This window comes from Panonychus citri, unplaced genomic scaffold, assembly GCF_014898815.1.
Source record: "Panonychus citri isolate SS breed McGregor unplaced genomic scaffold, ASM1489881v1 Contig00063, whole genome shotgun sequence".
NCBI lineage: Eukaryota > Metazoa > Arthropoda > Arachnida > Trombidiformes > Tetranychidae > Panonychus > Panonychus citri.
This window is the reverse complement of record NW_026515468.1, coordinates 148,395-168,207: the sequence shown is the minus strand read 5'-3', so window position 1 is coordinate 168,207 and position 19,813 is coordinate 148,395. Positions and strand designations below refer to the sequence as shown.

The window sequence follows — 19,813 nt, the reverse complement described above, 5'->3', positions numbered from 1 at the left end:
ATTTTGTTGTTGTCTTTTGGAAACCCAAACCATCTCATGCAAGCTAATATGTTTTCTTCTATTGAATTAAGAAGAATTTGTATTTATTTTCATCAGATATTATCGATATAATCATTCTTATTAGAAAGTATTAATAATAAAGTTTCCCATCCCAAGAGTCTAGAGAATCACTGAAAAAAAGTAGACTTAATTATTTAAATATCTTCATGGTTAGTCTAATCTAAGTAATTTTTAGTTTGAACTACAATCGACGATCTGATAAACGATATTTTGAGGTTCAAATCAAGTTGAATTCAAATCAATTAAATATTAATTTAGTTAGGAAATTGTCCCTAAGAAAGTCTTTCCCCATATTTTTTCATTTTTACTCTCAACTTTTAATTAATTTTTTAACCAACCGATCATCAAACAAAACAACGGTCACAACAATAAAAGCATATTTCTCTTTAGACAAAAGTGGTTAATTTCAAGGGGATGGATTAATTAATTATTTATGCAAAATACTTGAAATTAAGATTGATTTCAAAACAATTAACAAGTTATATGATTACACTGATCAAGTTTTCTTAATATCTTTGTTTAATATTTTTTTAAGAGAGATTTTTATTTACGCTAGCGAAAATTGTAGAAAAATAATAGGACATAACGATATTAATCAATTTATGTGAAAAAATTCAAAAAAATGAGTAAGAATGGAAAAAAACGAGAAAAAAAGTCCGAATCAAAAGTCAATCGTGGTAATTGCCAAGATTAAATTTTGATCAAGACTTTCGAGATCAATTGAAGATGATTTTGGTTGGTGAAACAACAATTTGAGCTAGGATCAATTGATTTCGGTTGGTGAAACAAGATTTTTTAATCCTCAAATTAAATTGACCTAAACTTAAATCTGATCCGAGATCAAGAGTTGATCATAGTTGGTGAAAGGACCGTAGTAAGAGGCAAAAAAGGCTAAAAGAGCTAAAAGGCAAAAGAAGGAGGAGCTCATCATTTAACTTGATTTTATTTACTGTGAAAAGTGATTCAAAGATGGACTCAGGTAATTAGACAAAATCTCTCTATTAACAACTAATTAAATATCAAAATAAATGTTTTTAGATGCTGTCGAGGCGAGCTCATGCCATTGAATCAACTAGTGACCGAGGCTATGAGAAAAGGAACTTCTACAGTAACTATGGTTCTTGAAGGTTTGAAAATTGCTACAAAAGAATCCTAGAGGCCAAGGATTTACGATAGTTTGATGTTGACTGTCTGCAGGGAGGGTGGACCATTTCCCCATACATGGTACTATGGTAGGGTACGGGGTTAAGGGTCATCAAAAAAAAGAAAGAGAAGAAAAGAAAGAGGAATAAAAAAGAAAGAGAAGAATAGTAAGAGGAGTAAGAGAAGAAAGAGAAGAAAGAGAAAGAAAGAGAAAAGAAAGGGAATTTCGGGGCTACGTTAAAAGTAATAGGGCCATGGGTCATAGGGCTATACTAACCTTATGTGGGGGTGGGTACCGAAGGTATGGGCATATGGGCAGGGGTCATAGGGCCAAAAGAAAGAGAAAAAGAAAGAGGGGCTAAAGAAATTTGCCCGTGATTGCTTCGTACAATTCAGGCATAGGCGCCAGCCTTGAGTAGAGTGATCTGGGTGAAACTGGGTACTCTTCATAATCCTTGGTGTGGTTTAAATGATATCCAAACTAATAAATAAATTCAAATTCAAATTTACAGCATTTTAACTTGCAACAATTAAACTCGCAACAATTAATTAACAACAATTAGAATCCTAATCAATGAGTCATATTTATTATTACCAAAAATGTCCAACCAAAGATAAAGATTCTCCGTCTCATATGATCCAAATGATCCTTGCCCTCTCCAAGGCCCAATCATCGCATCAACATATTCAGAGCCTCCAGATGATCCAACTTCAGTTTTCTGTGCTGAGCTCAATGATATAATGGTTATTTATTTCAATAGTGTCTGTTTTCGATGTCCTTATTGTAATTATATTTCTAAAAATTCTAAATATAACGCAGTTAGACACGTTACTTCACTCCACGGTCGACGTGATTGATTTTGGCCTTTTTTTGCCTTTTTTGATCTTTTTGCCTTTTTTGGTTTTTTTGCCTTTTACCACGGTCCTTGGTGAAATACAAAGCTGTGATCAGCTGATTTAAACCTAGACTCAAATTTAATTGCAGTTGGTGAATACGGGCCTAAGAGTTGACTATTGGTCTCCTCATAATCAACTGACTTTACAATGTCAATTAAATAATATACAATAGAGTAAAATTAGATATGTTGGTTATACTCACTGATTATATTCATTCATTTTAATCATTTACTACTTCATGTTACTACAATTACTCCAACTAGTTCCCATGCGACATCAGTTGTAACATTTTTCCGATTCCCCATAGACTTAACATTGGGTATTGTCTCAAGTGGCTAACTTTTTCACAACAAACAATTTGCCGACAACAGTACACACATATAATTGAAGCTCTTGATAAATGTGATCGATTAATATACTGATCAAGTCGATCGGTAAATTGGTTCAACAACAATTACAGTCAGACCTGTCATATTTGAACACTTTCATATTTGAACAAAATCCTGCCATCTACTGGATGTTAGAGTAAAAGAGATGTGAACAAATATGGCTGCGCCCATGGATCAGAAGGATGAAAAAAAGGTAAATTTTTCTTTATGTTGATTAATTGTTATAATCGTAATTAATTTGATTTTTTTTTTTACCTTTCAGGTGCGGATTACACTGGAGAATAAAATAAAAATAATAAAGGCCATAGATGAAGGCTACACATATCGTGAAGTTGGTGAACAATTTGGTATCAACAGGAGTGCCGTTCATTACATATACAAACAGAAAGAAAATTTTTTTCATTGCTGAATTTTGGATACAATCAAAAGATTAAGAAATCACCAGCAAAATTAACCAAAAACTGTGATGTTCAAATCAAACAATTTATCAAAGATTCAAATCTACATAATCTACCTGTTAACACATTTATGTTAAAAACAGTTGCTAAGGAGAAATATCATGAAAATGGATCGACTGATTTTCTCGCTTCTAATGGTTATTTGGAAACACTAAAGAAGAGATTATGTATCAAAAATATAAAATTACATGGCGATGCTGCTTCTGTTGATGAGGTTAAAGTTCACGAATGGAAATTATCAACATTACCTATTATTAATGAATACTCACCTGTTGATATCTACAATATCGATGAAACTGGTCTATTCATTAAAAAATTACCTGAGCAAACCTTCATTTTGGAAACAGATGATCCGGAAATTGGTCAACTTCGAGGTGTTAAACAGGATAAGACCAGAGTTTCAATAGTATGTGCTTGTAATATGGTCGGAGACAAAGAAAAGTTAACTGTCATCTACAAATGTGCAAAACCTCGAGCCTTTCAGAACATTAATTTTGATTATAGTAAATTACCAGTTAATTATTATTATAACTCAACGGCTTGGATGACTTTTGTGATCTTATCAAAAAATGGGATGAGAAATTACAACTAAATAACAGGAAAATATTATTATTATTAGATAACTTTCGTGGTCACTATATTTCGTACGAGCCAAAAAATATTAGATTTCTTTTCCTCGAACCAAATTCAACTTCGAAGACTCAACCTTTAGACGCCGGAATAATTAAATCATTTAAAGACCACTATTTATCTCGTTACTCACAAATACTATATGAATCTCATCGATTGAAACAAATCGATGTTACAGAATTTGTAAAAAAATTTGATATCCTAAAAGTTATAAAAATTGTTCATCTTGCTTGGCAGGATGTAAAACCTGAAATAATAGGTAATTGTTGGAAACATGTTGGTCTAAGCAATTCAAGTTATAATTCAAGCAATTGTCAATCTCTGGTCGATCATAATTATTAAACTTCATTTATTTCAAATTCTGCGGAAATTTTTTCTTTCATTCTAAGACTAGTGACATCTATTGGTTTACCCACCCGTTTTGTTCAAATATGACAGGTCTGACTGTAACCAAAAACCTTCGGTTTTTGTCTATTTTGACCAATTAAGTGAACAATTGGTATCAACACACATTTTAACTAATTAATTAGTTTTGACCAACAAATAATATATCGTTAGAAAGAGCTTAATTAAGCGAGTCTTAGTATATAATAAGAATTGTTGTAAGTTGTATGTGTACTGAGATATGAGCACAAACAACTGGTCAATTTTGGTAAATTGGCCAACATCATTTTCTCATATTTTTTGTTTACCTTTGAACTTTGAGATTATCTTTTCTTTCCCATTTATTGGTCTTATTAACCCAATTGTACTCTTAAAATTTGGTCAACACATAACGGTCAGTAAGCTCCTTTCAGTCGCTTCAACTGACCAATGACTTTTCGTCTTTTCTTTTTATTGCCCCAATCTCTCTGTCTTAATCATTATCTTCTTACTTTCTCTCTCTCACTCTTCACTCTCTCTTACTATCTACTTACCTTAGTAAGTTAATCATCCATTAACTATACCAACGGACAATTAATTCAAATCGACCAATCCGGTCAAACTGACCAAACCTTAGACCTTTTCTCTACCTGTATTTAAACTGAAACCTTGACAATAATCATTAAACTTTGGTCACACTCTTTGTACTAGTAACTTATTGAAGTTTTTACTTTTTAATAAAAGTGTCAATTATATTTAAATTGTGTATCCTCATTGTGTTAATGAGAAGAAATAAATTTCTACTTTTTGTTTAAATTCAGTTGATTAAGGAAAATCAAATTAAACCAAAAAGATACTTAGATAATGGACCCTGATTCTAACAAGCTATCACCTATTTATCTCAAAAAGGCGCAATCCAAGTCACAAAATTATTCTATTTTTGGCTAACATTGTTTCTGTATGGAAATGTACTAAAAATGTGGTCCTCAGGGTATGCCGAGGCCACTTTACCACTTTACAACGCTAATCTTAGTTTTGTCGATTTTTTCCAAAAAACGCCAGTCAACACCTTTTTTTATTTCATTTTCTTATAGAACAGATCAAGATCTATCAGAATATGTGCAGAAAAGGTACTCAGGATAGTCCAAAGATGCTATTCGAGTCGGAATGAAAAAACATTGTTTTCTGTGTCTAACGAGCCTCATATTCAAAAAAATTGCAAATATATATATTTCTTGACGAACAGGTCAAGAGCTTTCGTTTGATACCAAGATCAGCTATATAAGTATATTTATTCGATCACAAAACAATTCAGACCATTTTTCCGTTTTGGCGAATTTTACGGAATCTGCGAGTCAGATCTAAAAATGAAAAATACGTGTTAACTTGTTTTAACTCATAAACTCAAAAATCATTAAAACTGAAAAAACTTCCATACTTTAATTCTAAGGCAAAAAAGCCTGATGTCCTTTACGCGCTTTCTACTTACTTTACTGTTTTGACCGTTGTTTTGTTTGATAATCAGTTGGTTAAAAAATTAATTACAAAATTAGGGGTAAAAATGAAAAAATAGGGCAAAAAGAAAAAAACACGCCTATTTAGGGACAATTTTCTAGTTATTAATATTTAATTGATTTGAATTCAGCTTGATTTGAACCCAAATTCAAAGAATCGGGAATGAAATAATCGGGCTTGGTGAAAAAACTTTTGAATCTAAGCTCGGAATCGGTCTGATCTAAGGATTAGTTGATCACAGCTTTTAATTACGGCAGGTGAATATGGGCCTTAGTACCAAATTTTTTGTCATTGGTTGAGCAGTAATATTGTAAAGACGATGTTTATGATGAAAATCGAGAAACAATTGAAATCAAATAAACACAATACTTTAATTTCTTGACAACTTAAATCTAAAACCAATCAAAAATTTACTTTTTTCTCTGATGAGAAAACCAACACAAATCAGTTCAAGGCTGAACTCAGGACCAAACTCCTCAATACCGAACACAAGCCCATGACTGATTATTCAATCCTAGTTTTGATATTAAAATTTTCTCTATTTCTGCATTCTCTGTTTAAAATTCGTGTCACTTTGACTTTTCTTCTCATTATCACCGTGATCTTTGTTTGTCTTGAGGAACAATTAACTAATTTTAACTAAATTAACGAAATTTTCTTATTCGGATCAGTACCATCGAAACATTCGATACATTGCTCGACCGATCGGTCAAAGTTAACAACAACTATGGAGTTATTTCTGTTTCCGTCTTCTTATTTACAACAGACAAAGTTTCTTATTACTTTTTCTTTTCTTCGAATTGGTAAGACTTTACTATACCCCCCTTTCAAATCGTCTTGTAATTTTTTCTGTGTATAGCTTGCATAATGGTCTGTGCATGTGGAAAAAATTATTTACGGAAACTACTGTGGGCGGAGTTATAGCCATTTAAAAACTCAAAATCCTTAAGGAGTCTATGGGAAGTGGCAACTTCGCGAAAATTAGAATTAAATGAAAGTGGGATGGGCTTAGATGATAAAAAAAATTTTCGCATATACAGTTGGCTATGAACATCTTATATACCTACTTTTAGCCGAATTCGATATTAGCAACAGTACTTAGACTAGGTCAAAAAAAGTCAAAACTGTTATTTGTATATATGTAATGACAGACTGCTCAGATCAACTTGCAATTTGACCAGAATATTTTCAACTTCGAAATAATTGTCAGTCATTTTAGTCAAGATCAGTGCAGTTTTATTTTTGGTGACTTTTAACCGATAGATGATGCTAGAAATACTTTAGTTCAACTTAATATCAATAGATGGCAGCGCTTTCACACTTCTTAGGGAGCACCTCGAGTGTGCGTTTTTCTAGTACTTAAATGGTTGCAAACCTATTCTTACTCATTTGTATTCATTTCTCTTTTCTCTTCACTTCACTTCACTTCACTTCACTCATTCACTCACTTCACTCACACCAATCATTCACCTCTCTTTTTGTTTTCTCTTTTTTCTCTCTCTTCCTATTATGTCTGCGTGGAACAGAACTAAGGAGGCGCGGTTGCTTGGGCGCAATCGGTTGGGCTACTCCTTAATGAGGTTCAATGCCACCAACACTATCGCTGTATGACTTGGCAACCTCAACGCGGTGCCTTTGGGACCTTCCGTTGCCCTCAACACAAGGAGCATCGCAGCTCTGATCCCTCTGAGCGAAGTGTTACTTCGGGGACGATCTTCTCTTCTATGAAGATCCCACTTTACAAGGCACTTCTACTCATGTTCGAATGGAGCTGCGATGCTTCATATGAGGTGACTCATGGGGAGACTGGTGTTAGCTCCCGAGCCGCCGCCGGATGGTATCGTGCCGTTTGGGAGTCCATCACAGTGGCCTTTTTAAAGGACCAAGATAATCGGGGGAAAATCGGTGGGCCTGGCTGCGTTGTTCAGGTGGACGAGGCCAAGTTTGGTCGGCGTAAGTACCACCGTGGTCGGACCATCAAGGGTCATTGGGTCTTGGGTATGATCCAGGACGGCTCCCAAGATCTACGCTTGGTAGTCTGCCCTGGAAACTCTCGGGATTCGAAGACTTGATAAATCTAATTACATTGTATAAGGTATTAATCTTATGCATCAATAAAATTAGTCATGAAAATTAGCCTAATAATTTCACTCACAAGACATATATTTTTGTTTATATAGATTTGATTATTCAAGTTACAGGGTGATAAGAAAGTTTGTTCCTCGGGGCGAGGCTTGAAATGCGTTTGGTACAAGCGCTTAATTTTAAAAATAGAAATCAAACTAATTATTTATGAGCGAAAATGTCAACAATCAAATTCACTTATTACGCATCTGAGGGGCGGGTCTTAATAGGAACAAACTTTCTTACCTTCCTGTAGAGACTTGAAGTCTTTACGACTGTCATATGACTGAGTGTCCTCTAGTGACACCCTCGTGAAAGTCATATTAAGTCAACCTCCTAGTACAGGATCAAAGTACCAGTATACTGCCCTTGCCGGGAGTCAAACCGCAACCACCAAGCATTAACCTGTCCAATGAGAAGGCAGAACAATGGGGTTACACCACTATCGAATTCTATTACCAAAAAAAGTTGGGTCCTTAACTAAAAAGGATAAAAAAGTGAAGAAAATGGGAGACCCTCCTTTAGTGTTGATTTTTAGTTCTTATTCAGTCAAATTCAGTTGTAACTTGGAAAGTTTAATTTAGAAATGCAACTGAATAAATCACGAAGAGTTACATGAATAGAGCCTAGTGAGAATTAAACTATTCTCCATAAACGTATCTTTCTTGTTCTTAATGGGTTTTTTAATTAACAATTTTACTCTCCCAATTGAGAATCAAAACTTTTTTCATGACGAGAAATTCTGAAATTTATTTTTCAGTTTTATTCAGTACAGTTCGTTTATCCAGTCGATGCTCTCATTGCCAACGCTTCAAGAATCTCAGTGATTTCTTTCGAATTCTCTATAATCATGTTATCGTGTTGTCCAGGCAATTTGAAAACCGTGACAGCTCCATTTGTATACTGTTTAGAAAAGTTTTCGAATCGAGTTTCATTATTATGATTATTCATTATTCAATTGTGATAAACTTACTTTAGATAATCCATAATCTTCCAAATGGTTGAAATCTGCATTAAACTCATGCAAATCTGTTCCTCGAATTAAAACAATTTCACCATTGAAATTTTCGTCTACTTTTACAGCGGCAGCTTTTCTCGGCTTATCTACAAAAAGATCAATAGCATCACTTATCTGGTTAACATCATATTCACATGATCCGATCCTGTTTATAATCGAAGTTGCATATTCTAATTTTTCTTGTTTCGTTTCGAACTCTAACAGTTTTGTTCTCACTTCGTTCTTTTCATAACTTTTCATATACTGTGAGAAATAATCAAACATAAAGCACACAATTATTGTGCTTTCATCTTTCCCTGCATATTCTTCATAGACATTTCGCGTGTTGCTATTTACTATCTCGGGCGATGAATCCATAATGATTAGAGTTTTAACAGAATCTTGACCCAATTTCTTTTGTAAGCTAATGGCCACTTTGAAGGCTATCACTCCACCAAAGCAGAAACCAATAAGATTAAATGTCTTCTCATTTGGATATTTGGTTATAAGTGAGTCCACATAAAAGTTAATAACTTGATCCATTGATTCGAGATTCTGACAGTCTTTGGTCCAACTGATGCCGATCACTGGTTTTGAGAATGATTCAAATACTGGAATAACGACAGCAAATTGACCTGATTGACCAGGAAAGTAAAAGTATGGTAATCCAAATTCACTTTGGTTCAATGGGATAAATAATTGCGTATGAATATGAAATATGTTTCTGTATATTGGTGATGAATGAGGAGAGCTGGTTTTTTTCTTCTCTGATTTTTTCAATTTCTTTTCAAGTTCATCTAATTCACCAACTTTCAATTCTCGAATTTCATTGGTTGTCATTGGATAATCGTAATCAGTATCAAGAGCTTGTTTGATTTCAACTGCCATCAATGAATCAAGACCAAGTTCAGATAAAGTTGATTGTGGATCAACTTTAGTTGCATCTTTAACACTAAGGATATGAAAGATTTTCTGTTTCAATGAGTAATTATTCCCTATTGATGATGCACTTTTTTTATCAGAAAATGAAACTATGGTGAAAATTGAACTATCATCGGATGACATTAAAGTTTTGTCAAGTGAATCGCGTACTAAATTTAAACGAATTGGATCATAGGATCTCAACGTCTCGTTAGATGGCAAATTCATCTCTGTAAATATCCCAACATCACCAATTACTCCCCATCGAATAGCCGCACCATGTAGCCCATCTAATCTTCTTTTCCTACAAATATTTTCCATCGCTGTATTACCGAAACAATAATTTGTCTGGGCAATACTTCCAACCTCAACTGCTATTGAAGAAAAGCATACGAAATAATCAATCTTGTAGGGTAGAGATCTAGTTAGTTGATCCAAATAACGACAAGCGATCGCTTTTGGTTTGACAGCTTCATCAAATGTTTCAGCTGTTTGATTCTCGAAAAGTCCGTCTTTTAAAACCATAGATAAATGAAATACTCCACCAATTTGACCCAATTCTTGTGCTTGATTAATTAACCTCTCAGCTGATTCTGAAGTTGAACAATCCTCATTAGAGATGGTAATATTCACTCGAGAGTAACCATTGTTTCTCATTCTTTCTAAAATATACTCTTGGTATTTTGTCTTGATTCCAGAACGCGAGGTAAGAATTAGATTAGTCACTCCTCTTGATACCACCCAATAGGCTATTTCGAGTCCTAATCCTCCAAGTCCACCAGTTATTATGTAACTTTTTTCAAGGTCGAAAAATGTTTGACCAATTGAACGATAAAGTTTAACTTTATTCGGATCTTCATTTTCATCTCTCATTTGAATCAAAACTTTACCAATATGTTTCCCTGTTGCCATAAACCTAAACGACTCTTCAAGTTGTTTCATTTGGAATATTGTTGTCGGTAGAGGCACAACTTCACCTGATTTGATTCCTTCTTTCAACATCTCAATGAGGTTATTCCAAACCTTTATCCGATCAGGAATCATCTTGATGAACACATCATCTTGCAGAAAAGCCAAGCAACAAGCATGAAAACTTTTGTTGAAATCTATAAATTGCGAATCTATTTGGGTATTGTATTAATAATTTTTACATTGTCAAAATTGAATGATTGACTTACCAATTTTAGTATTTTGGATCATATCATATTTGCCAATTTCGATGAAGCGACCGAAATCTGATAAGCATCTAAGGGAAGCTTTTAACTTATCATCAGAAAGTGAGTTTAAAATCAAATCAACACCTCGACCATCGGTCATCTCTATAATCATATCTTCAAATGATGTCGATCGAGAATCACCAATATGATCATCATCGATTGAAGGGAAACGTTTCTTAATGAAATCCCTTTTCTCTTGTGTTCCAACTGTAGTAAATACTTGACAACCTCTAGATAGACAAATCGAAATAGCTGCTTGACCAACTCCCCCTGAACCTGCATGAATTAATACACTTTCTCCAGATTGTAAATTTCCTCGAGAAATTAAACCATAATAAGCTGTTAGATAGACAACAGGAACTGTTGCAGCTTCGGCTAATGTCCAATTTTCTGGAACTGGAATCTTTGTTAAATGAGTGGTAGCGCAAAGAGATGTTCCGATTACTCCAGCTGCACACATTCCCATGATTCGATTACCTAATGAATCTATTCCAGAAAACTCAGTTCCAATTAGTGGACCAGTTTGTAGCTCGTGGTTGTAAAATTGTAAAGTAATTCTTCCTGTGACAATTAGAACATCTCTGAAATTCAAAGATCCATAATAGATTTTTATCTTTTCATGATCTTCGATGAGCTTATCCTTAGGAATATGAGTCCAATTACTATGATGTGATTGGAACCAACGCAAACTTGAAAGATCACCTTTGGTTTTAATATCAGCATAACATGACATTGTTTCGATTTGTAAATCATCAAGATTGGCAAGTTCACTTTTATACAATCCAATTTCTCCGTTATCATCAACCTCATTTACTATCAAATCCTTTTGCATCACTTCATCAGGAACAATTATCTCTTCGTCATCTCCTTTTTTCGGATCATAATAACACCTTATATTATAACCATGTGGATCTTTAACCAGACACATGATGAATCCAACTATCCCATTATCATAACCACCTCCAGTTAACCAGATTTTATGATTCTTATCTTTAGACAATTCTTTTATCTTATCAATCCAATCATAATTACTATCAAGTTTCACTCTGATAAATGTTACCTGTTGATCTGGATTAGGTGCGAATGGACGTCTCAGTAGAACTGAACAATATCCTTCATCGACCATCTCCTTGTGACATATCCAAGTGAATCCAACATCGGTTGCGTTACTTTTTAGTGTTGATAAATTAAAGTTTATCTGTTGATTATTTCCAATCAACTGTTGCCATTCTTGTTCGACTGGTCTTAATTTGGTTCTCGTCATAATTTGACAAAATCCACCTTCTTTCAGTGAATCAAATAGATTCTTCAACAATAGGTCGAATTGATTGCATTTGACTTCAGGCTCAGTATCTTTGTACATGAGAAGAGTAGACTTGTCACGAATAATAACAAAATCGTATAGTTTTGATTCTGAACTATTTTCGGTGTTTTGATTCTGAATATAAACCAAATTAGAATCACTCTTTATAAAATTATTCATCGTAGCGAATTCATAATCATTGAAAATATTTTCAATCTCGTTTGCAAATATTAATAGATTTTGACTGAAATTACAAAATGCAAGGGAGATTTTTTTCTTGAGTAAGTTGTATCTAGCAATGCTCAGAATTTGTTCAAGTAAACATTTTTCTGGCTCATAAAAGAAAAAATCTCGACACAGAGCATTATTATATTGGTTGAGAACATTATTCAAACTTGGAATGGAATCTACACCATCCATTGGACTTTTGCATTGTTTTATCTCCAACTCAAAAATCTCGTGCAAAATTTGTCTGAAAGCTTCATCAGAACTATCACTTTCATTTATCTCTGGCTTAATATCATTATAATCTATTGGATCAAGTTGTTTTGATTTCAATCTCTCGATATTCTCAATCAATTTCATGCATTGAAAACTGTACTCTTGTTGTCTCGTTGCTTTTTCATTGCTAAGCTTGTGATAAGAATTAAATGGGATTAGATTATGGTTTCGTATTTGGTGGTTCACTTTGTTAATCTTTCTTCTGATCTCTTCGCCTTCTAATCCTTTGAGAATGAACCCGTTTGTTAGTCCTATTTGCGTTTCTTGATTGAAATAAACACTAAGTTTTTTAGTAGAATCAGAAACTGATCTGACAGTTTCATCGCTCAAGGCACTGAATGTTTCTGGTGGAAACATGTAAACATAATCAATGTAAACAGGAACAATCAGCTTACGGGATTTCGAAGCCAATAAAGAAACATGTAAACAAGCATCAGAAAAGCTAATCCAATGTCCAGTGTCTTTGACCATACCCCAACTTCCATTAGAAGAAGCTTCTTCTACACCTTGGAATGATCCCGAATAATCATAACCACGAATTCTAAGTTCCTTGTAAATATCCTTCTTTTGAAGTATGATATCTGAAATTTCTTTGATATTCTTAAAATCAGCAGGTAGCAAGTTTACTGGCGGTTTATCAACAAGACGATATTTTCCAGTAATACAAACATTTTTACTCTCATTAACGTAGATGAGGAAAGTTTCAAGATCCTCGTTAATTTTAGTAACAAATTTCATTTGACTTGCAGTTAATGTGAATTGTGTTGCTCGTAGAATTTGAACTTGATAGAATTCAATTGGATTTTCTTCAGGTTCGAGATCAAACATCCTACAGACCATTTGCCAAGCAACATATAGATAACCTGTTGCTGGAAACAAAATTCTTCCATCTATCTGATGACCAGTAAGAAATGACCATAAAGGGTCGTGAAGATCAACTATTTTGGAAAATACAGTTCTTTGATTAGAATACTTGTCATATTTAGCATCAAACCATTTCTTTTCATGCTTCCATTTAATCAGATGACCAACAGGTTGAGTTTCTCTTGGGACTGGATATTCAATTTGATCATAAAGATTTGTAACCATTGGACTAAGACCATGAAGATAAATTTGACCAATCATTTTATAAAGATGCAAAATCGATTGGTTATAGTTGCTAATATTTTTCAAAATCTCTTGATCACTTATAAAGAAGATTGATGATTGCCTCATCTCATTATTCAAACCAATCTCGAGTAACACAGAGTTAGAATCAATCTTTTCTATTATTTCATTAAAGTTGCATGATTCTGTTATACAGGAAACGAAAAAATGTCCACCAATGATATGCTCTTGGTCAGAGTTAATAAAGTTTTCACAAACATTAGTCTTTAGTCCGGAATTTGTTTTCAATGGTCTGAGAAATTTGTTGATCTCAAGTTCAAGTGATTTTGATATTTCTCTGAGCAGAGATGAATTAAAAGGAATCCCTTTAGTATCAATAATATTTGTCTCGACATTATGTCCAATTGATGAGATGAACTTTTTAATTTTATCTTCAGTACCAGTGATCAACGTCCAATCTTCCGACTTGTGTGAAGCTAGTTCGATATTACCTAATTTCATCTCTTCAATTTGTCTCCATGATAAATTAACATAAGCCATTGCTCCTTTTCCTTTGAATTGTTTACAAGCGACACCAATATGATAACCGATTAACAGAGCATCTTCATCAGTTATACATCCATCAGCATAAGAAGCAGCAATTGAACCAATCGAATGACCAATTATGCCTTTGGGTTTAATTTCCAAATGTTTAGTTAGTAGGTCACAAAGAGCTATTTGAATCGCAATAGATGAAATTAAGAAGGAAATTAAATCTTGTTGATTCGATTCGATAATCTTGATAACATCAATTCCTAATGAACTCAAACGATCAGTTTGCATAGATCTTATTCTTGAATAAATTAGAGGAACTTCCAACAGTTGAACAAATGATTGTGATGAGACATTAAACATTGGAGTGAATACCAACCAAGGAAAAACTTCATCAGTTGAAACATTTTGTTTCAATGTTTGATGAATGATTGTTTGTTCATGATCCAACAATAAATATCCACGATGATCAAACCCTGTTGATGGTTTGATCTTACTCATGTTATCCAAAAGTGCCAACGTGTATTTTGTTAATGATCCTTTTTGCTCCTCAATAAAATCAACAATAGTTTCCAAGCCTTCATAAGTTCGGTTGCAAAAATTGACTAAACGTGGAATTTTATTGGAACTTAAAATTAGATCAGTGTTTTCGATTCTTTTAGAATTGGCTTGCAAAATGAAAGTAGTATTGACACCACCAAACCCAAATGAATTTACCAAAATATGATCTCCATCGAATTTTGTATTTTCAAGAATTGGTCTAATAACGCCTTTAATCAGTCCATCGATATTAGGATTTGGTTTGTTGAAATGTAAATTAGCAGGAATTACACCAGTTTGGAAAATCTTAACAACTTTTGAGATCGCATTTAAAACAGAAGAACCTTCAGAATGACCAATATTTGATTTGAGGCAACCAACAAGAAGAGGTTTATCTGAATCAGGTCTCATTGTTTCCATCAATGCCTTACACTCAATTGGATCTCCAGCTGCAGTTCCCGTTACATGCGCTTCGACATAATCGATATCCATGGGATCTAAATGCACATCTTTAAATAATCGTCTAAGAACATCTATCTGACCTTCAAGTCGTGGAAAAGTAATTCCTTCTTTGGTGAATCCATCATTATTCACAGTGATATTCATTAGAGAACCGTAAACTCTCTTGGCATTAGATTTACGTTGAATTAAAATCGCAACAATACTCTCAGATCTGAGATAACCATTAGCATTAGCATCTAAACATTTGGACTTACCATCAATACCGATCATTCCAAGTGATCTGAAACAATGAGAAATAGATGGATTAATACAATGATTATGAGCAAGAACAATAGCTTGATCACAATCACCAATCAATAAACTTCTCGCTGCAACATCAAAAGCTGAAGCAGCGGCAGCACATGCAGTGTCCACGCTGATGACTGGACCTTTCAGGTCAAACACATAATGTAACCAATTTATACTTTCAGGATGATTAATACCAAGAGGAACTCCTTCAAATTGTGGTCTATGACTCGCGCTTACACCAGCAAAAAGACCTGTGTTCGTACCACGCCAACTATCGTGGGTGAAACCTTCCATTTCCATTCAAACGAATCAATAACTTTTCTCAAAATATTTTACGATTGTAAACTTACCAGCATCAATAAACATTTCGTATATAACCTCATGCAAAACACGAATTGTTGGAATAATGGTTGATACAGACTCTGTAGGTATTTTGAAAAATTCTGCATCAAAAAGGCCAATATTCGGAACTTTGGCTAACCTTTTAGGTATATTGAGCAAATCTGATAGAAAGAGAGAGACGAATACAAGTTTCTTGATAGAATTAACTGTTTCGAAAGCCAAATTGATATACTCACTAGTTGGCCATCTTCTATTATCGATAGTACCACCATCAACACCGTTCAACAGGTTGAACCAAAACTCTTCCAAAGATTGAGCCTCAGGATAACGTCCAGATACACCAGAAATAACTAATAAGTTGTAAGGTATTGACGCCATGGCGATATAACTCACGCAATGAATTTTTTGTTAACTAAATGTAATTCGCGAGATCATTTATATTTATATCCGTAAATGGGCAACTAATTTCAATTTAAGACAAGCTAATGGTTTAATTGATCAGAACCTAACACTTGGAAAAGTAAAAGGTGCCCAACTAGTTAATTATATTGTGAATAGCGTCTGAACAAACCATTTTGTTATTGTTATTTGAAAACTCGAGTTTCCAAATAATGAGATGAATCATCTTAGTTTATATGATCACACCATCTCATTAAAAGCTATTTGTTTGCTTTTCGCAAGAATTTATATTTCTTTCTATCAGATCTTTCAGATATTATCGATTTATTCATTCTTATTAGAAAGTAATAAAGTCTCCCATCTTTTATTTATTACAGGTGAATTAAGTCAAGAAGATTTAGCAATTAAATATAATGTAAAAAGAAAGACTAGTCTCATCTCAAAAAGAAAGAGAAATTGAAAAGTGTCATCTCCTTGCCCGGTACGGAATCAGCCTCACGTTTTCTGTACGTGTCTGTACATTTTGCGCGCGACTACTTCTTACTCTTTGAGAAAAAGTATCGGATCAAATGGTTTCCAATAGTAACCAATTATCATATGAGTTTGTTGATTAAATCAACTTGATTCAACTTCATTTCTAATCAATGTTTACAATTACAGTTAGTAGTTTGTTTATCATTAAATTGTTACCTTTCTCCAATGATTAGGGTGTTAATTGTTGTCAACAATAAAATTAGCTTCAAATATCAAGTAAAACAAGTTGACTTTGGAAAGCAAATTGTAATAAGCTGATTAATTTAAGTTAATTAGATTCCACTAATTAACTGTCACCCAAATTAAATCAACAACAAAAAAGGTAAGTGATTCTTTCTATCTGTTGATTGTAACTTAATTGTCTCCAATTGATTGATTTTCTCTTTTTCTTGTAGTGTTTTTCCTCTCTCAATTTGTGTTCAATCATCTTTATTGATTATCGTTAATTATTATTGACCTTTAATGGCTGAACGTTTACGAGAGATCGATTTTATCGTTCAATTATCTTATGGACCAGAGATTACGAAAAATTTTCTCGCTCGTAAAATGAACCAACGGATTGACCTGATTAACCGGATTATCCAAAGATACACTTTAACCGAGCCCGTTATCCATTTCTGTAACATTACCATTCGTACCCTGAGGATATTGGAAAATCTTGTCCATGAAGATTTCAACCCATTGTTGGAAAATTTTGGTTCCAATCATTTCATTCAGATGATGATTAAACAATATGAGAATATTGTTCATTCACTTGCAATTGCTTTTCGTGGATTAGATTTATTTAAATTGGATTATGAGACTCCTAATTCCTTGCTGCAAAAGCTTCAAACTGAACCAATTGAATCAATTAAATCACAAGCAATTATATTAATTGATTCTTACAAAGATGATATTAAATTGGTTGAAGCTTGTGATGCAAATTGTAATTTCAAGTTAAATCTACCCAATCAACCATCAGTTTTCACGAGACTGGCAACCATTGCAATTGAACAATTAGATTCACTTCGTGGTGACATTGAAACAATCAATCTAATTGCTGATAATTGTGACGATGTTAACAATCAAATGGAACCTTTGTCAACAACATCAATTAATTGTCTCAAAATTAATCTTATACGATTGAATTTTATCATTCACATGATTACCTCTGATTATGATAAACTTACCATCTACTAATCTTATAATAAACAATTAAGTGTCAAAGACCTTCAGCAATCATCATCTTCATAATCATCATCATTTGATTGTTAAAAATGATCACAAGCAATTACTATGTATTCAAAGTGCCAAACAATTTAAGGATCAATGAAACAAATCAGTGACCAAAATGTATAATAAGTTTTGTGAAATTAAAAATCCATATATGAAAAAAAATAAACATAGACAATATTAATTAATTAGAATTGACAATTTAATTGTAATCAATTGACTAATTTGTTTTTCGCGCTAATCCAACAAAAGGCGGAGCTCAAACTTTTACCGTTAACTTTAAACAAATTTGGTTAGTAAATTACAAATTGTAATTCAAGGTTGTTTGATTTACCGTTACAACGATTGTCATTACAATCATTTATTTAATCAACTCTTATTTAATCAAGTTAATTGTGACAAGATTGAATGATGAACAATAACAATTGTGATCCAGTCAATCTTTTCAATTCAGTTCTTTATTGATTCCGTTTCCTTTTCTGCTCATCTGATTACTAACATTCAACATCATCAGGTGTTTATTTTAATCATCTTTTTTAATTGTCTAATTTGCTCACATTGTTATGGTAATGGTGAGTAATTGAATTGATTGTTTTTCTACTTGATGATTAATTTTAATTGTTTCTTTTTTCTTGCTTCGTTTATTTTGGTGACAGTCTAGTGTAACCATGAAATCGAGTCAAATGAGAGAGGTTGATTTCATTTCCAAACTAATCAAATATGGACCAGTATTGACACGACATTTATTGACCAGTAAAATTGACCAATTGCTCAGAATCTTTCGATCTGAAATGAGTCAACCCGATTGTGATACAAGTAAAATCGATCTTTGTTCAATTGCAATCGAAACTCTGGTCCTACTTAACGAGTCAATTGCTTACACCTACGATCGATTGGATCGACTTGGTGGAGATGAAATCAGAAAATTTGATCAACTAATCTTGGACCAATATGAAAACATCCTGAGTGTCCTTTGTGAACAATCAGATTACCATGATGACCATTACCTGAAACCAAATAATTTGCTGGCTAATCTATCCTACAAAACAGCGGAAACCATTAAAAATCAAGCTCTTAATCTGATTAACCAATATAAAGCTGATGTCGCCTTAATCCTTTCTTGTGAAAATCTTACACCAAATTGTGACCTTACAGTTTTAGCGAGTATTGTTATCGTGAAATTAGATTCACTTCATCATGAAATGTCCAACATAACGATTCCCGATGAAACTACAAGGTACGAGTTCAAACATTCAATGTACTTTGCCTTACAACTTTCCATTAATCGACTTAATTTTATACTTAATCTATTGTTCCTTTAATTTCGTATCTTAACATTCACAATTTCTACTTAAATCCTTTTAAATTGGATCTCCTAACTGACCAAATAATCCAAATAATTTTCCTGTCACTAAGTCAATAAACTACTTATGAATTTTAATCATGATTATAATTGATTTTTCTCCATATCTATTGTAAAATATTATCTATCGATAGCAATTCGAATTTTCGTTTGATTAGAACATGTAAACTTCTGAGGAAATAAGTGTAGTTATATTCAGTTAAATTGATGATCTACTCGAATTCGGTGAATCAACTTGAACCAGATATTAATGGTTGTAAACGAAAGGTTCAGTTAGTCCAGAAACAAGTCGAAAAGTGATGAAAATTATGATGTACCTTTGACCATTGATACTTGTTCATTTGTCTTTTGATTTTTGCATTTTCGAATTCGTCTTTGTTGATGAATCTTTTACCGAGTATTTCGAGAGGCTAAATGATCTTACTGTTAATTCTTTAGGGCAAAAGTAGAAAGAACCAGATCATCACCAGTTCGCAGGTCAAATCGGCACATTGATCGAGGGTAAGACTCAATTCTG

General features: G+C 33.3%; 4 protein-coding genes across 5 annotated transcripts; 2 read left to right on the top strand and 2 right to left on the bottom strand.

Annotated features, from left to right (window-relative positions):
- The first annotated feature begins 2,570 nt into the window (after positions 1–2,570).
- LOC128386195 (uncharacterized) lies at positions 2,571–3,936 on the top strand. The gene is made up of 3 exons (XM_053345191.1): positions 2,571–2,682; positions 2,752–3,488; positions 3,521–3,936. The coding sequence occupies exons 2-3, from the start codon at positions 3,018–3,020 to the stop codon at positions 3,917–3,919; spliced, it is 870 nt and encodes a 289-aa protein (XP_053201166.1). The 5' UTR covers positions 2,571–2,682; positions 2,752–3,017; the 3' UTR covers positions 3,920–3,936.
- Positions 3,937–8,117: 4,181 nt separating this feature from the next.
- On the bottom strand, positions 8,118–10,583 carry LOC128386095 (fatty acid synthase-like). The gene is made up of 2 exons (XM_053345065.1): positions 8,553–10,583; positions 8,118–8,482 (listed from the first exon to the last, which is right to left on the bottom strand). The coding sequence occupies exons 1-2, from the start codon at positions 10,539–10,541 to the stop codon at positions 8,360–8,362; spliced, it is 2,112 nt and encodes a 703-aa protein (XP_053201040.1). The 5' UTR covers positions 10,542–10,583; the 3' UTR covers positions 8,118–8,359.
- Positions 10,584–10,652: 69 nt separating this feature from the next.
- Positions 10,653–16,678, bottom strand: LOC128386194 (fatty acid synthase-like). The gene is made up of 3 exons (XM_053345190.1): positions 16,025–16,678; positions 15,797–15,949; positions 10,653–15,733 (listed from the first exon to the last, which is right to left on the bottom strand). The coding sequence occupies exons 1-3, from the start codon at positions 16,164–16,166 to the stop codon at positions 10,653–10,655; spliced, it is 5,376 nt and encodes a 1,791-aa protein (XP_053201165.1). The 5' UTR covers positions 16,167–16,678.
- A 164-nt stretch (positions 16,679–16,842) lies between these two features.
- LOC128386096 (uncharacterized) lies at positions 16,843–19,374 on the top strand. Of its 2 annotated transcripts, XR_008324864.1 has the most exons (3): positions 16,843–17,043; positions 17,117–18,505; positions 18,590–19,374. XR_008324864.1 is itself a non-coding variant. In XM_053345066.1 (2 exons), the coding sequence occupies exons 1-2, from the start codon at positions 18,497–18,499 to the stop codon at positions 19,253–19,255; spliced, it is 675 nt and encodes a 224-aa protein (XP_053201041.1). In that variant the 5' UTR covers positions 18,242–18,496; the 3' UTR covers positions 19,256–19,374. The 2 variants fall into 2 exon arrangements, 1 of the variants encoding a protein (XP_053201041.1); XM_053345066.1 differs by lacking the exon at positions 16,843–17,043 and having other exon boundaries at positions 18,242–18,505.
- The last annotated feature ends 439 nt before the right edge of the window (positions 19,375–19,813 follow it).

Excerpts from the sequence above, each read along its gene's own strand:
- LOC128386194 (XM_053345190.1), bottom strand. The coding sequence starts at position 16,166 with ATGGCGTCAATACCTTACAACTTATTAGTTATTTCTGGTGTATCTGGA. Across the intron at positions 15,950-16,024 it reads TAATAGAAGATGGCCAACTA|ATTTGCTCAATATACCTAAA; the intron begins GTGAGTATATCA and ends TCTTTCTATCAG. Across the intron at positions 15,734-15,796 it reads CGAAATGTTTATTGATGCTG|GTTTCACCCACGATAGTTGG; the intron begins GTAAGTTTACAA and ends TGGAAATGGAAG.
- LOC128386195 (XM_053345191.1), top strand. The coding sequence starts at position 3,018 with ATGTTAAAAACAGTTGCTAAGGAGAAATATCATGAAAATGGATCGACT. Across the intron at positions 3,489-3,520 it reads ATTATTATAACTCAACGGCT|GATGAGAAATTACAACTAAA; the intron begins TGGATGACTTTT and ends ATCAAAAAATGG.
- LOC128386095 (XM_053345065.1), bottom strand. The coding sequence starts at position 10,541 with ATGATTCCTGATCGGATAAAGGTTTGGAATAACCTCATTGAGATGTTG. Across the intron at positions 8,483-8,552 it reads AAGATTATGGATTATCTAAA|TATACAAATGGAGCTGTCAC; the intron begins GTAAGTTTATCA and ends TTTTCTAAACAG.